Source organism: Xenopus laevis, chromosome 2S (genome assembly GCF_017654675.1).
Source record: "Xenopus laevis strain J_2021 chromosome 2S, Xenopus_laevis_v10.1, whole genome shotgun sequence".
Lineage (NCBI taxonomy): Eukaryota > Metazoa > Chordata > Amphibia > Anura > Pipidae > Xenopus > Xenopus laevis.
In genome coordinates this window covers 166,661,477-166,677,554 of record NC_054374.1, presented here as the reverse complement: position 1 = coordinate 166,677,554, position 16,078 = coordinate 166,661,477, and the positions used below count along the sequence as shown (strand labels likewise).

The 16,078-nt window shown below is 40.8% G+C and overlaps 1 protein-coding gene across 1 annotated transcript; it reads left to right on the top strand.

The window, feature by feature from the left end:
• The first annotated feature begins 12,629 nt into the window (after window positions 1-12,629).
• Window positions 12,630-13,619, top strand: LOC108709044 (olfactory receptor 52D1). Its single transcript, XM_018248672.2, has one exon. The coding sequence runs from the start codon at window positions 12,630-12,632 to the stop codon at window positions 13,581-13,583; it is 954 nt and encodes a 317-aa protein (XP_018104161.1). The 3' UTR covers window positions 13,584-13,619.
• The last annotated feature ends 2,459 nt before the right edge of the window (window positions 13,620-16,078 follow it).

The window sequence follows — 16,078 nt, the reverse complement described above, 5'->3', positions numbered from 1 at the left end:
TCCCTATCACACACACTAAGATGAATTTCAAGATGAGGAAACTCTTTACAGTATATTTCCAACTGTGGAAAGAAACCAGAACAGCGGGAGAAAACTCACAGAAACTTCCATCATTTTATCTCTCTGTACAAGCGATGAGTAATTTTCTCTTATTTTAAGTAATATTTATCAATTTGTTTTGCATTTCTGAATCGTAACAGTCTTTACCAGTTTTTTGGTACAAATTTCTTTTCCTGCAGGAACCAAAATTAACAACAATGCAAAATTCCACAGATCAGTCATGGAGCTTGACCGTTACATTTGCATCTTGTAATCGTCTGAGATACAACAACATCATGTCCCTCTCAACGGTGTTCAAGATGATTGTGGGAAGTTGGACTTATTCCATTGTAGCCTTTGGTACTCACATGCTATTGACCTACAGGCTCCCTTTGTGCCTGTTCTGTGACAACTGGTCAATAGTGAGACTTTCTTGCATTGAAACCACCATTAATAATGTCTTTGGACTTTTTATTGTCTCTACATTTGTTGGTTTGCTTCTAATGGTAATAATGTGTTCCTATTTAGAGATTCTCAGCGTTTGTGCAAGATCTACACAAGTTGTCATTGCTAAAGCTTTGCACGCCTGTACTCCTCAGTAGTGATGAGCGAATAAATTGGTGGCGAATTGCCACACTTCGCTGCCGGCAAATAAATTAGTGAAACTGCCGCGAAAAGTGCGTCAAAAAATTTTGGACGAGCGTCAGAAAAGTCTATCATGTCAAAACCGTTGCGCATCAACATTATTCAGACGCTCTTTGACTTTAATGCCGGCGTCAAAATTGACAAGGGCATCAGAATTGACGCGCGTCTAAATTGACGTGGGCGTCAAAATTTGCGTTTTGGCGAATATTTCACCATTTCTCTCATTGCATGCGCAATATCCGAAGTTTTCTCCAAAGCGAAACTGGACAAATTTGCCTATCACAACTCCTCAGCTGATAACCACCTTCAACTTTGTGACAAGTTCACTGTTTGATATATTTCTCTATAGGTATATCCCTACTATTATTCCTTATGAGTTTAGTCTGTTCTAATACCTATAAGTTGCCTCCAGGCTCACAATTATGAGGTTTAAGCCTCTTCCCGGGAATTTGTCTGAGGCACAATCACAACTCTGGGGTATATAATATTTATACACACACTGGTGCATAAAGCAGTGATTTCATACAACTTGCCTCACTTCTGATCTGCTGGGTACCAATTAAAATGCAGCACCTTCAGGGGCCATTGAGAAACTCCCTTTACTTCTCCTCATCCCTGGCACATCCCAGAATCATCCTTGTCTGCCTCTCCTTCCTGCACTTCCTCTTCCTCCCCACAACCCTTCCTTCCTGCACTTCCTCTTCCTCCCCACAACCCTACCTTCCTGCACTTCCTCTTCCTCCCCATAACCATTCCTTCCTGCACTTCCTCTTCCTCCCCACAACCCTTCCTTCCTGCACTTCCTCCCCACAACCCTACCTTCCTGCACTTCCTCCCGACAACCATTCCTTCCTGCACTTCCTCTTCCTCCCCACAACCCTTCCTTCCTGCACTTCCTCTTACTCCCCACACCCTTCCTTCCTGCACTTCCTCTTCCTCCCCACAACCCTTCTTCCTGCACTTCTGCTTCCTCCCCACAACCCTTCCTTCCTGCACTTCTGCTTCCTCCCCACAACCTTTCCTTTCTGTCAACTTCCTGTCAGCTCAGAAGAGATGGGGACTCTGCCACCCTCCATGCACAGAAGCAACACAGACAGAGAAGTCAGGGCTGGGACTCCCCCAAATAAAAAAAAAAACCTAAATATAAAGATGAATTTTCTTGGTCAGTGATTCAGCTCCAGTGAGCAAAGTCCCCTGCCTGTGTTATACATGTCACCCCTAACAATATCAGGAGACATCAGTAGAGGCCGGCACAAGACTGAACCCACAAAATAGTAGAGCCAGAGTCAAATTGTAAAAGTTTAAAAAGCTTACATTTTATTCTCCATAATTAAGAACCAAGGCCTGAGCCTATGACTAAGTGTCCCCGGTAGACACAAAACGCGTCAGGCCTTGGTGACATCGAGGGGCGGAAGCGTGACATCTAGGGGTGGGGCTATGATGCGGTGATTGGCCGATCAACATGTCAATCATGGGGAATCCTGCCCGGTTTTCCTTATTTGGAAAACCGGATGGGAGGTTTTTTTTATTTGATTTTCACAATAATCAATAAAACCGGACAGATGGCAACCCTATCTAAAGTGTCTGTGCTTGGCTTCCCAGTGCAAAGAGCTGCATTTGTCCCTGATATATACAGAGCTACGTGTAGTGTTCATGAGGGGCAGGAGATGGGACGGCATGTAGGGCTACCATATAGCTGGTGTACGGTGAAAATAGTTTTCAAAATACCCAATGCTTTTGTTTGTTTGACTCCAAAATATAAAATCTTTAAAGGAGAAGGAAAGGCTTTGTGCATTTGGGGGTGCCAAATGTTAGGCACCCCTAAGTGATTGTGGTGCTCACTGGTATAACCCCGGGCCGGTGCAGTTTTCTGCTGATAGGAGAACCGACCCCGACCCGGGGTTTCAGGTAAGTCAATACAATCACTTGGGGTGCCTAACATTTGCAACCCAAGTGCACTAAGCCTTTCCTTATCCTTTGAGGGGAAAAAGAACAGAATAATTTGTGTGTGTGCATGTTTGTGTGTGTGCATGTTTGTGTGTGTGCATGTTTGTGTGTGCATGCTGACAGTTAGTGGCAGTTACTGGCAGTTTATACACAGCTTATAGTGATCATGAGTATCAACTGGTGGGACGTTTCCACAGAAGGAAATGTAAGTCCGGAATCACTTTTGTCCCAGGCAGATAAGACGGCAGAGGCTCCTGTTCCTCCTCATCTGATTTCAGCTGATTTGTTTTAGGACATAAATCGATTAAGAATCAATGTGTTGCTCTCACATCACCACTAGAGGGCACAACATACCAAGTAGATTTTATTTGCACTATTTGTTAAGGATAAAAGGATATAAAGTAGAAACCAAGTGCAAAGTACTGTTCATACAAGTGATTGAGGTGAAGCAGCTATTCACACAAACAACCCCAGCTGCCTGTGTATTGCACTTTACTGGGACAAGCAATTATACAGACACGTCTCTATTTTTGCTGATGAAGATGATATTAATTGTGCAAAGTTATAGGCTCCATATGTGATCGCCGAATAAATTTGCCTGGCACGAATTTGAGGTGAATTTCCCCTTTTGCCACCGGCGTATAAATTTGCGAACCCCCCACGACTTTTCGGACGTGCGTCCGTGTAGACCCGGGCGTCAATTTTTGATTTTCACAATTTTTTCGCAGTTTTGCACATTTTTTGGGAAATTAAGATTTCCTCTATGTGATTATAAAGTCCAGCGAATTTCCGCCGTCTAATGAGAGATAGAGAGACTAGATGGGTAAATTGAGTGGAAGAATAAAACTAGGAGAAGCTTATCAAGGTTGAAATTGGTTTAGCGAGGGGACATGATTACTCTTTACAAGTATATTAGCGGACTTTATATTCACATAGCGGGGATCTTATTTTCCCATAGAAAAGAACAAGAGTTATAGACTTGAGGGTTACTTTAAAGGGATACTGTCATGGGGAAAAAATTTTTTTTCAAAATGAATCAGTTAATAGTGCTGCTCCAGCAGAATTCTGCACTGAAAGAGAGGTATGGGGACGGCTGGTTGGCGGAAGTTACATTCCGCGACGTCTGTGCATGTGACGTCAGGCGCAAGACGCGCTGACATCACATGCGTCACGTAGGGGCGTGTTTGGGTCCGGTGCCTAGGGCAGCATCGGACCTAAATCCAGTCCTGATTTCAGGGTCAAAGCCTTCCAGACCTGCCCTCGTCATCTTATTGCTATTGCAACCTTTCTCATCAATGTACTTTTTGAGATATTTCTCTACCGCTACTCACCTACAACTCTCCCTCATGCTCTGAAAGTTTTTATGTCAATACATTTTCTGGCGGTGCCTCCGCTTCTTAATCCTCTGATTTATGGTTTGAAATTAAGAATTAAAACAATTCAAGTTCTTCAGAAGAAGCCGGTTCCTCTTAAAGAGTCAAAGAAATATAACTGAAAAGGGTGTAGGAATTTACATCAGTTGTTAGAGTCATAAAATTACCCACCAAGCCAAATTCCTAAAATGAAAGGATTTAGAAGGATGTCGAAAGACCAAATAGAACATTTGGGGGAGTTTAACATGAACCTCTCCTTGGTTATGGAGTGATTGGAACTGAAATATTTAGGTTTTTAAAGTGTTATATAACCTTGCCCCTGGTTGTATTGGAGCAGGTCCCATCTGAAGTACATTCTTAGAGTACAGCAAGTCTTAAATCATTAATTTACTTATTTATCTATCATTTTATCTTTAACACGATAAAATGGATTCTGTATTGGCTCAGGAAAAGTTGGTAACATGGTTTGTTGAGAGTAGCACCTGTTTTTACTACCATACTTTCTCTTTAAACATCAGCAATTTTGTGAAGATCTAAAGAGCATAGACATCAAGAGAAACCAAGAGCTGTCTGAGTATTAAAGACCAAAGTCCCATCAGTAGACTCAAGAATTGTGTATGACAGTCACATACCACTAACTAAATATGAGTAAACTTTATCTTATACCAGAATGACAAGATGCTACAAGCACAAACGGGAGTCTTAACTCATATCCACAAGCTCAAGTTGATCTCAACACAGTATGGAGTTTTTTTGTGAAGACCTCAGAACGTTGACTAACTGGGAAGGAACGCAAGTTGGTCAGTGACAACATTGATCTGTGGATCTTGACTCTGTACAGGTTCATTGCTCTTATCTTTTGGCTCTGTGACTAAATATTTATATCAGTCCACTTCAAAAAAAAAATATTTATATCAGTCCAATTTGGCCAAATTAGGCAAAAAACTTTTTGTTTGATGAGTCTGTCAAACTAGCAGATCTTCCTGAGAATGGTAAGCTTTACACCATTGATACTAAGCTCTTACCTGGATTAAATGAATACCCTGAACCAATGATATGTGAAAAGATTTAGGACCGGTTTGTGTTAAAAATGCTACAGTTTCTAAAAAAATTGTTGATCTTGAGATGGGAAACAAATAAAAATAATTATGAGAATGAGTTATTGTCCAGCTCTATAACATTAACGGAATTTTTTTTTTAATTTGAGTTTACTGAACGCAAATGTTTGAGATTTATTAATTGAAAAAATAATCTCAAATAAAAGAAACAATAAACGGCTAAAACTTGTCATGCTTTTACTGTTTACCGGTATGGGATCTGTTATTGGGAAAACTCTGAATTATGGAAAGCCATCTCCTGTCAGGTTGAGCCACAGGTGAATGGCTGGAACGTAGGAGCCTATGTGCTGTGTAACGTGGATAATAGAAATGCTTGAAAGGCAGCTGACACGTTGTAAGAATGTGAAGATGTATTTAAGCAATACAGCAGTAATTAATGCAGAGTCAAGTAAAAAAAAAACACAAGTCCTTTACCAGGCCAATGGTCGAAGGAAGGTGGCTGGCAAGGAAAGTCCAATTGGCAGGCCGAGGTCAATACCAGGAGATCCAACAAGCAATAAGAAACACAAGCACAGAGCAGGAACAGGGAACCCAAATCTCTTGATTTTTTTCAGACTTTTTCTCCGAAAAGCCGGAATTTTATGGAATTTTACCCAAAAAGTCTGAAATAGTTGGATTTTCAGGACTAATTCCAACGCAGACCACAGAATCTTTCAAATAGGATAGGGACTTTTCCCATTGACTTACTGTATCTACAACCTCAGTAGGTCGGAGATTTTCGGATTCTGACTTTTTCAATCCTCTGGGTATAATAAAGAAGCTGGGAAGAGAGTGACCCATGACCATCAGGATACCTGCCCGCATACAATTGGAAAACTCCCAGTTGCTGAGAGGGTTAAGGCAGGAATAGTTCATCAAGCAGACCAGGGTTCAAGAACAGAACAAGAAGTCCTGCCATCTTGGAGAGACACTATAGACAGTGCCTAACAAGTCATACATGCATAATCAGGTTGTATCAATTGGGCCATTATCTAGAAACCCATTATCCAGAGAATTATGGGAAGCTTGTCTCCCTCAGACTCCATTTTATCCAAATTTTTTAAAATTTAAATAATGATTTCCTTTTCTGTGAAATAATAAAATAGTACCCCAACTAAGATATAATTAATCCTTATTGGAAGCAAAAACAGTCTATAGTCTAATGTTTACGTGATTTTTTTTAGTAGACTGTATTAAGATCCAAATTACGGAAAGATCCATTATCCAGTAAACCCCAGGTCCCATAACAGATCCCATACCTGTACCATTAACTTCTGGATATGGGGAGGTCAGCGAGTATGAGTCAAGTGTACAGTGTTATTCGTGGGGTGCAGGTCTGGGTCACCGGGGCCCACTTGGTTTTTTCGCAGTTTCCCACCAGCCCAGTTCAATCCTGAATAAGCCCTTCCACTACCTCTAGCTTAGGCAATATCTATATTGCAGCTACGATAAAACTCTTACATGATAGAAACACTTACAATGATAACCTGTTGTACACAGTATGGCAACTGAATTCCGCACCCCATCCTGTTACCCACGTTTTATTGGGTTGCTCATAATATTATTTTAATGTTATAACCTGGTGATATACTGTGTTAATAGTGGTGACCTACAATTAAATGTCTTATATATTAACCTTGGAGTAGTGAGAGTGTAGAATTATAGCCGTGTGTCTGGGGTACATTGAGAATCTATCAAAAAACTGATGCATTTTATCTCACATTTGTGGGGCCAAGTGAGCAATCAAATGGTAAATGCTAAATAGATTCCTCGTAGCTCATTGTGTCCCAGAGTAAAAATCTAAAACACCGTGAAACAGCTCTTCCTCGAGGAAGCTCAGGAAAAAGAGAAAAAGAGAGAAAAAAAGAGAAAAAGATCCGAATATAGTGTAGTAGATTATGTTAATTTTGTTAATTTTAATTATGTTAATTTTTTCACCACCTCTTTGTGTGAAATCTCTCTACTATTCACTTACCCGTGATGACCAACTCCTTCATTCAACTGAACCCAAATGGCACTTGCTCTTAGCTTTTGTGATCCACCACAATGCATCATATAGTTCCCTATGTGACTAGTCAATAATAATTCAACACAAAGTGCAAATAACATGGTGGATTACACCCCTTGAGTGTTTAATTACCCCCACCCACAAATGAAGCACTCGGGGCCCAGTCATGCCCAGTAGCCCAAGCCCCACACTGGAATGACCAGCAGGGCCACTGGATCAATATTTAAAGCATAAACTAGGGGGGAGTAGACTGTCAAAAAGACTAGGTTAACCTCCGTAAATTCGCCAGCGACGGTTTCGCTCACATCGCAACACCTCGCCAGGCGTAGATTCTCCAGGACAACGCTAATTCACTAAAATCCGAAGTTGCGTCCAGGACTCCGAACTCTAACAAAGTTGCGCTAGCGTTTGCTAATACAACGGGAAGTTAAAGTACAATGGACGTATATGTTGCAGCAAATACATTGCATTACACAAGGCCAGGGAACCTTAATAAAGAAAATAAATAGTGAATAAAGTACCCCCTCTTGTAAAATATAAGGATATTATTAGTTACCGAGGAGTTTCATGACCATATAAAAGTACGAGGCCGAAGGCGGAGTGTTTTTATACAGGTCATGGAACTCCGAGGTAACTTCTAATTTCCTCATATTTTGCAACTGGGGTACTTTATTTATTATAATACTCAAATTTTAGTGAGTCATGTGACAGAAATGACATCACTACTCACCGTTTATAACTGATGACATCAGAACTCACCGTTTATAAGGATATAATTTACAGGATATTCATGGCTTTTGTGTATTATAGTTGTATATTGCCCTACACATGAGCCCACTGTATAGTTTATGTGCCATATGTTAGGAAATGTAGGGGGGGAGCCCGGGTACCAAAAAATTATTTGACGTAGTTTTGCAGCCTATCACCCTGAAAAAACGAAAAGACGCCAGAGTTTTTTTTTTTTCAACTAAAATTTGAAGAAGCCCTATACACTCCATCGCACTTTGGCTGGTCTGAGGTGGTGAAGGCAAGTCTGGCAGAACAGGTAACGTTCTGTAAAATCCACATCTTAGTGAATTTGCAAAGTAACGCTCTTTCGCCAGAGTGAAACTTCTTCTGGCGTAAGAGTGCAAAGTAGCGCTAGAGTCTATCTCTTTGCTAGCGAAGTTACACCTGCGCCCGTTAGTAAATTGGTGAAGTGCCTGAAAGCGGAAACTCTGGCAAATTTTCACTAACGTTATTCACTCTGCGCTTTATTAAATTAGCCCCTAGAAGTCTTGCAGTAAGAGAGTTTATTTAGCCAACATAAAGTAACTGAATTCTATAGTAATGAAACAGGCAGGATAATGAAATATATAACTTACTGGCTCAGCAACTCAAGGCAAACAAAAGTCCAAGGACAGGCTTACACTAGCCAAAAAGGGAAACAGGAACAAGAACCAGGAAATACCAGAAACAGGGTCAGACTGGAAGTTGGGAAGTAGAGGGGGGCCCAAGGGAAGTGTAAGGGTTTGCTGGGAGTGGAGGTTGTTTGGTGACCTCAGTTAGTACTAAATAGGAATAAACACTTTTATTGTGCAATAATTATAAGTAAATGTACCTTCATTCAAGTAAAGGCGACAGGTGGCTATAATATGTCTGAACCAACAGCTCCTGTTAGGGTTTAAGGCTACAACTTGTTAAACATTAATTCATGGGTTCACCACAATAGAGGGTATTTCATGTGAATTGGGTGACCCATGGGCAGGGTTTTTGGCATAAAGAGAAGTGGTCAGGGTACATCAGAAGTGAAGCCATGCAAGTGTAGGGATTTTATATATATTGGATCCCCATTCTACTTGTTGGCAGGAGCCATTGCCCAGGGACTCAGTTGACTAGTAACAGTTCCCTCTGGGGTCGGACCATACACAGGGCAACCTTCCAGGTCACTGAACAATGTGTCCACTGGTCAAACAGATGTAATTTGTCGAATTTGATGATTCTTGTGGATTTTCACATTGTCCCCTGATCTGACTGTGGCTTCACTCACCTTCTCATTTGCCCAATCTATAACCTGTGTGACATCAGCAGGTAACATTTCCATTTAATACATTATGGGCATCCCACGCCCATAGTAAATTGTCACCGGCCTCCATTATTCACTATATCAATTATACACAAGGTTCAGTGAATCACAATATAAATAGTTTTAATTAAAATTCTAATGGGACAAATAACCCGGTTCAATTCCCGGTGCGACGCAGATCCAGCATCACCTAATGAGCAGCTCGTCATTTACTTCAATGCAACAGAAAAGAGATAAAACTGCGTGAAAATCACATCCGTGGGGGAGAAGAAGGCAGCCCAGTCTGCACCTTACTCTGACCTTACTTGGTGAGTATGACTTAGCTACTCTTATTGGGGTGAGGGTTTTCTGTATACCAGAAGGAGCAGCAATGAGAAATGGAGACGGTATTAAATAAGTAAGACGCATTAGTACATTTATTTATTTTCTATGTATGACCAGGTAGGTGTTTGGTAATGGTCCAATGTTGTGTTTGACTTCAGGTTCAATAGGAAGCAGACATAAGTCAAGAACAACTAATACATTGCAGAGGGCGGGAGCAGCAGTGCACGGAGGTACATCTTGTGTTTTGTGTGTCTGGTGAACTCACCACTGTTCTTGCAGAATCCACAATGTCATGTACAAGTATCAGTCCATTACCGGCTTCTCATGCAAAATCCTTTCTACTTCACCACCGACCCCCAACCTCTGCTCTCACTGTGCCTTTATGGCAGAGACACACGGTCAGATTCGGGGAGATTAGTTGCCTGCAAATTCACTGCAGTTCCGACAATTTTGAAGCCGGCGACAGTTAAACGGATGCCCATTGACTTCAATGTGCGTCAAATGTCGTCGGTGTCAAAATTGTTTGCAGCATCCATTTATAGGGACAAATTCACCCAACTCTTATCTCCTCTTCTTTGAGGCGACTAATCTCCCCGAACTGCCTCCCGTCGGCTAGAATGTAAATAACCAGTGGGATGTCACTCGGAATGCTTTGTTTTCTGAAATCGCCCGAAGTTGCCTCACAAGGAAACTTGGGGAGATTTCTGGAATCATAGCATTCCAAGTGTCATCCCGCTGGTGATTTACATTCTAGCCGGCTGGAAGGCAGTTCGGGGAGATTAGTCGCCTCAAAGATGAGGAGATTTGTCGCCGGGCCACTAATCTCCCCGAATCTGACCGTGTGTCTCTGCCCTTAATCTCTGTTTGTTTGCATGTGATGCCCCTAATAGTACTAATAGCAGATCCGCCACTTCTCACTATGTACTTTTAGTTTGTTAAAGGAAACCTGTATAAGCAAATGGGTCAGTACCTAATGGGGCTCAGACACAAAGAAGAAATGTGGGATGCTGCACCTATTTGTAGATATAGGGGTTCAGCAGTTTCGTCAATGGTTTCTTTTACCCTGGCAGGTAAAATGGCAAAATAGCATTTGTACAATGACAGTGAATTAAGATGGTGAGAGAGCCCCCAGTATAGAAAAGAAGAGATTGATCACTGCTCATTCCCTGGCCCCAAGGTTTATCAGCCATTCAGTATCTGTACAGTCTGACAGTTTCAAGTCTATAATTGTGAAATTGTCAAGACATCATATCATTTCCAGTTTAGCCCCATATGGTGGTCCTATTTAACTCTGATCATTTCTTGTGACATACAACAGTACATCCATGTGCCTTTATATGGTCAAGTACCCCTCAGTGACTTCTAATATCCTTATCATTTACAGTAGGGGGTACATTATCCCTTATAATACATGAGTGATACTCAGAGTTCCCTGTATAACTCAGCCTGCAGCCTTGTGTCTTTATATGGTCACAGAACAACCCCTCAGTGACTTCTAATATCCTTATCATTTACAGTAGGGGGTACATTATCCCTTATAATACATGAGTGATACTCAGAGTTCCCTGTATAACTCAGCCTGCAGCCTTGTGTCTTTATATGGTCACAGAACAACCCCTCAGTGACTTCTAATATCCTTATCATTTACAGTAGGGGGTACATTATCCCTTATAATACATGAGTGATACTCAGAGTTCCCTGTATAACTCAGCCTGCAGCCTTGTGTCTTTATATGGTCACAGAACAACCCCTCAGTGACTTCTAATATCCTTATCATTTACAGTAGGGGGTACATTATCCCTTATAATACATGAGTGATACTCAGAGTTCCCTGTATAACTCAGACTGCAGCCTTGTGTCTTTATATGGTCACAGAACAACCCCTCAGTGATTCTAATATCCTTATCATTTACAGTAGGGGGTACAGTATCCCTTATAATACATGAGTGATTGTCAGAGTTCCCTGTATAACTCAGCCTGCAGCCTTGTGCCTTTATATGGTCACAGAACAACCCCTCAGTGACGTCTAATATCCTTATCATTTACAGTAGGGGGTACATTATCCCTTATAATACATGAGTGATACTCAGAGTTCCCTGTATAACTCAGCCTGCAGCCTTGTGCCTTTATATGGTCACAGAACAACCCCTCAGTGACTTCTAATATCCTTATCATTTACAGTAGGGGACACATTAGCCATTATAATACATGAGTGATACTCAGAGTTCCCTGTATAACTCAGCCTGCAGCCTTGTGCCTTTATATGGTCACAGAACAACCCCTCGGTGACTTCTAATATCCTTATCATTTACAGTAGGGGGTACATTATCCCTTATAATACATGAGTGATACTCAGAGTTCCCTGTATAACTCAGCCTGCAGCCTTGTGTCTTTATATGGTCACAGAACAACCCCTCAGTGACTTCTAATATCCTTATCATTTACAGTAGGGGACACATTAGCCATTATAATACATGAGTGATTGCAAGTTTCAACCTTGAACCGAGGACTTTGCTTAATTCCTTAATGTGAGGTGACCTGGTGTCACTCATTTTTTTGTGACATTGAGGGGCAGATTTATTAAGGGTTGAATTGAAATTTTGAATTGAAATTTTCCCATTTTATTTTTTGTCAAAACGCTCAAATTCGAATTGATAATTATCCAAACTCGATTCGAGTTTTAATTCGAATCTTGCAATTTATCATACTCTGGCCCTTTGGGTACTCAAATTCAACTATTAGCCACCTTACACCTGCCAAATTCATGTATAAGCCAATGGGAGAGGTCCAGTGATCCATTTGAAGATGTTTGCAGCCTTCCTGACATTCAGGTTTTTTTCAGAGAAAAAACTTGATTCGTGTTTGGTCAAATTTGAATTCGATTCAAGTCTTCTGGTCTGTAAAATTAGTTCGAGTTTTAGATATTCCATTTTTAATGAATAGTCGAATATTCGAATTTCGAGCGAAATTGAATTCATGTGAGCTAAAAAAAAATGAATATGAAATTCAACCCTTGATAAATGTGCCCCTAACTGTAATATAAGGAGAAGATTAATTATAGCAGCTCTTTTCATTCAATCCTGAAATGATAAACTGATTGTTCTTTTATTTCCTATAGGAAGATAAATACAATGTTAAATGAAACATCCGCTCATCCTGAGTTTCTGACCCTTGGATTCGGGGAACTTAATTCAATAAAATATCTTTACAGTTCATTGGTGTTTGTAGGCTTTCTGCTGACCATCCTGCTGAACAGTCTGGTGGTCACGGCCGTGGCTCTGCACCAGAGTTTACAGGAGCCCGTGTACATGTTCATCTGCGCATTGTCTATTAATGGAATCTATGGAAGTATTATCTTCTACCCGGGTATTTTTGTTACTTTGCTTTACCAAGTGCAAAAAATCTCCTATGGAAGTTGCTTGGCCCAAGTCTTCTTTATTCATACCTACGGAAGCTTTGAGTTGGCCACACTAGCGGGCATGGCGATTGACCGTTATATCTGCATCTGCAACCCTCTCAGATACAACAGCCTCATGTCCCATGCAACAGTTTTCAAAATAATTGCAGCAGGTTGGCTGAACTCTATTTCATTTATCGGCGTAAACCTCGTATTGACTTACAGACTTCCATTGTGTGACACGGTGGTACTCAAGATCTACTGTGACAACTGGTCCGTAGTCAGACTTTCTTGCATTGATACCACTGTGAACAATATTTTTGGAAATTTTGTTTCAGCCAGCGTCATTTATGTCCCTATTTTAATAATAGTATTCTCCTATGTAGAGATTCTAACAGTGTGTGTCCAATCTTCAAAAGAGGTCATCTCCAAAGCTTTGCAGACCTGCAGCCCTCAACTGATCATTTCTATTAACTTTGTGACTGGGGCTCTCTTTGAAATGTTTCTCTACAGGTACATGCCCACCAGCATTCCATATCAGATACGGCTTTTTATGTCACTGGAGTTCCTTGTGCTATCTCCAATTCTTAATTCTTTTATATATGGGTTGAAAATGAAGGAGATGAGATCAAAGATATTTAAGCTTCTTCATTTGGAGGCCAGCAAAGTTCATGAAATCCACAAGTAGGTACAGAAGCTTGAGGAACTGGTAATTTACTGGTTATTGTAGGGATTCCGTGAATAACTATCCATATTTTAGTTCTCCAAACTAAACATGGGATGGAACCTACCTTTCAGTAAACGTTTACCTGGGGTAGAGGTGTGGAATGTGTAAGAGGTGTGTGTCCCTACATTTTTTTATGTATTAGGTCAGGTGTATTAAAGGAAAGGGATTAGTCACAATTGGTATGGTAGAGGAACATTAATGCAAGATAGTCTATAAGCATGGGACACTGTCAGAAGGTCAATATTCCACCAAGGACAGTGAGAGTACCCCCATGATACCCATCAACCAAAGAGCTCCAAGGTTAGTAAGGCAGGCCTGGTTGAGGATATATCCTGCAACTAATGAAGGTTGCACTGTGTATTAATACTGCATTCAACATTAGCTTTCTATTTTCCCATTTCTGTTCTTCCAGTATATGCAAGGTCTCCGTTTTGAACACATGGGCCTGAAATGTAGACCATGTTCTGCTGGAGTAAGCCAGTGTTAGAGTTAGGGTTAAGGCAGTAGTTCCCAGAGTCCAGCTTGAAGGTTAGTTAGGGTGATATTTGGGCTTTTCTTGTCATGACCCTGATTGGTGACAGCACTTCAGTGACATAAAAGACACTTCTTGTTATTCTAGACCCTCATCCCTATTTCCTGTGAGCGCTACTATAACATTCTAGAGAAATATGTTGGAGCTCTCATTTGGTGTAAGAACTACTTTTAGGAGACTTTCCTTTTCTTATTTCCTTTTTATCTTAGATCCAGCTATAGTGCCATCATAAATCATACAGGCAGATTAACTGACACCTGATAAAACTGACACTACTGTGTGTGACTGTGAAAGGGACTGTAGATTGTAAGATCACTGGGGCAGGGACTGATGGGAATGTGATAGGGACTGTAGATTGTAAGCTCACTGGGGCAGGGACTGATGGGAATGTGATAGGGATCTTAGATTGTAAGCTCCATTGGGGCAGGGACTGATGGGAATGTGATGGGGACTGTAGATTGTAAGCTCACTGGGGCAGGGACTGATGGGAATGTGATAGGGATCTTAGATTGTAAGCTCCATTGGGACAGGGACTGTTGGGAATGATGAATAATCTTTGCAAAGCACTGTGTAAATGTGTCAGCACTATATGAACAACATTACAAACATATGAATACAAATATGACAAGTCCCAAAAAACGCTGGCCTCTTTTCCTTTTTTCAGAGTAATAAGCTGTAAAAGTCCTTACATTTCCTTACATATGGCACATAAACTATACACTGGGCTCATGTGTAGGACAATATAACAACTCTATTTTTTTTATTAAGGTTCCCTGGACTTAATAATGTAATGTATTTGCTGCAACATATACGTCCATTCAACTTTAAATTTCCTGACGTATGCAAATTAGCCTGAGCGAAGACCGCTAACAAAGCTGCGCTAGGCAGAACTGAACGCAAGCTCATCTTCTTCATCTTTTAAGAAGACACAACTTCACATTAATAAGTTAGCGTTGTCTGAGCGAATCTTCATCTGGAGAAGTGTTGCGATGGCTGCGAAGCTGTCGCTGGCGAATTTTCACCGCTGAATAAATTTACCCCTATGGCTGGAGTAAGTCGCACAATGTCACTGCTGGGATTACAGACAGTATTAATGTGTCAGCCAAGTATTACACATCATAGTGTAGTTATGTCATACTCAATGTATCTTCCCAGAGTCCAATTTACTCCAATTTATTTTCAATTAAAATTGCTTTTAATTATCACATTTCTTTCCAGCAAAGGACGCAACGTTTCCAGTGACACTCCACTCTTTATCAAGCATAAAATTCCATATAATCACATGACCTTATATACCCTAGGGCAGGGGTCCCCAACCTTTTTAGTAACATGTTACTCACCAATCTCTTGGATGTTGCTCCAAGTGGTCTCAAAGCAGGTGCTTATTTTCGAATGATTGGCTTGGAGGCAAGTTTTGGTTGAATAAAAACCAGGTGTAGAGCCAAGCAAAGCCTTCTGTTGGCTGCCAGTCCACATAGGGACAACCAATAGCCAATCACAGCCCTTATTTGGCACTCCCAGGAACAGATTCATTCTTGTGTTGCTCCCCAACTCTGTTTACATTTGAAAGTGTCAGGGAAAAAGGTTGGGGACCCCTTCCCTAAAGCATACCGTCCCCTAGTGTCACTACATACTTGATTTAAATGTCAATTGTTAAATATTAATCGGACCTCAAAGCATATAATTATATCCATATAAAGTAGCCACTTATCTGAACGTGCAACTCTCCAACCAATGATATGTCTTATTCCTGTAGAAAGAGTCTCGTTTAATTCTGTGACAACTTACAAAAAAAAATAAGATCAATACAAAAATTAAAACCAACGGATTTAAACAATATTCTTGGTTAAATCCATTGTGCCTCCTTATCTCAGTCTCCCCCACATCTCTTTCTTGGTACAGATTCTAAAATCTGAAATTTGCA

Excerpts from the sequence above, each read along its gene's own strand:
- LOC108709044 (XM_018248672.2), top strand. The coding sequence starts at position 12,630 with ATGTTAAATGAAACATCCGCTCATCCTGAGTTTCTGACCCTTGGATTC.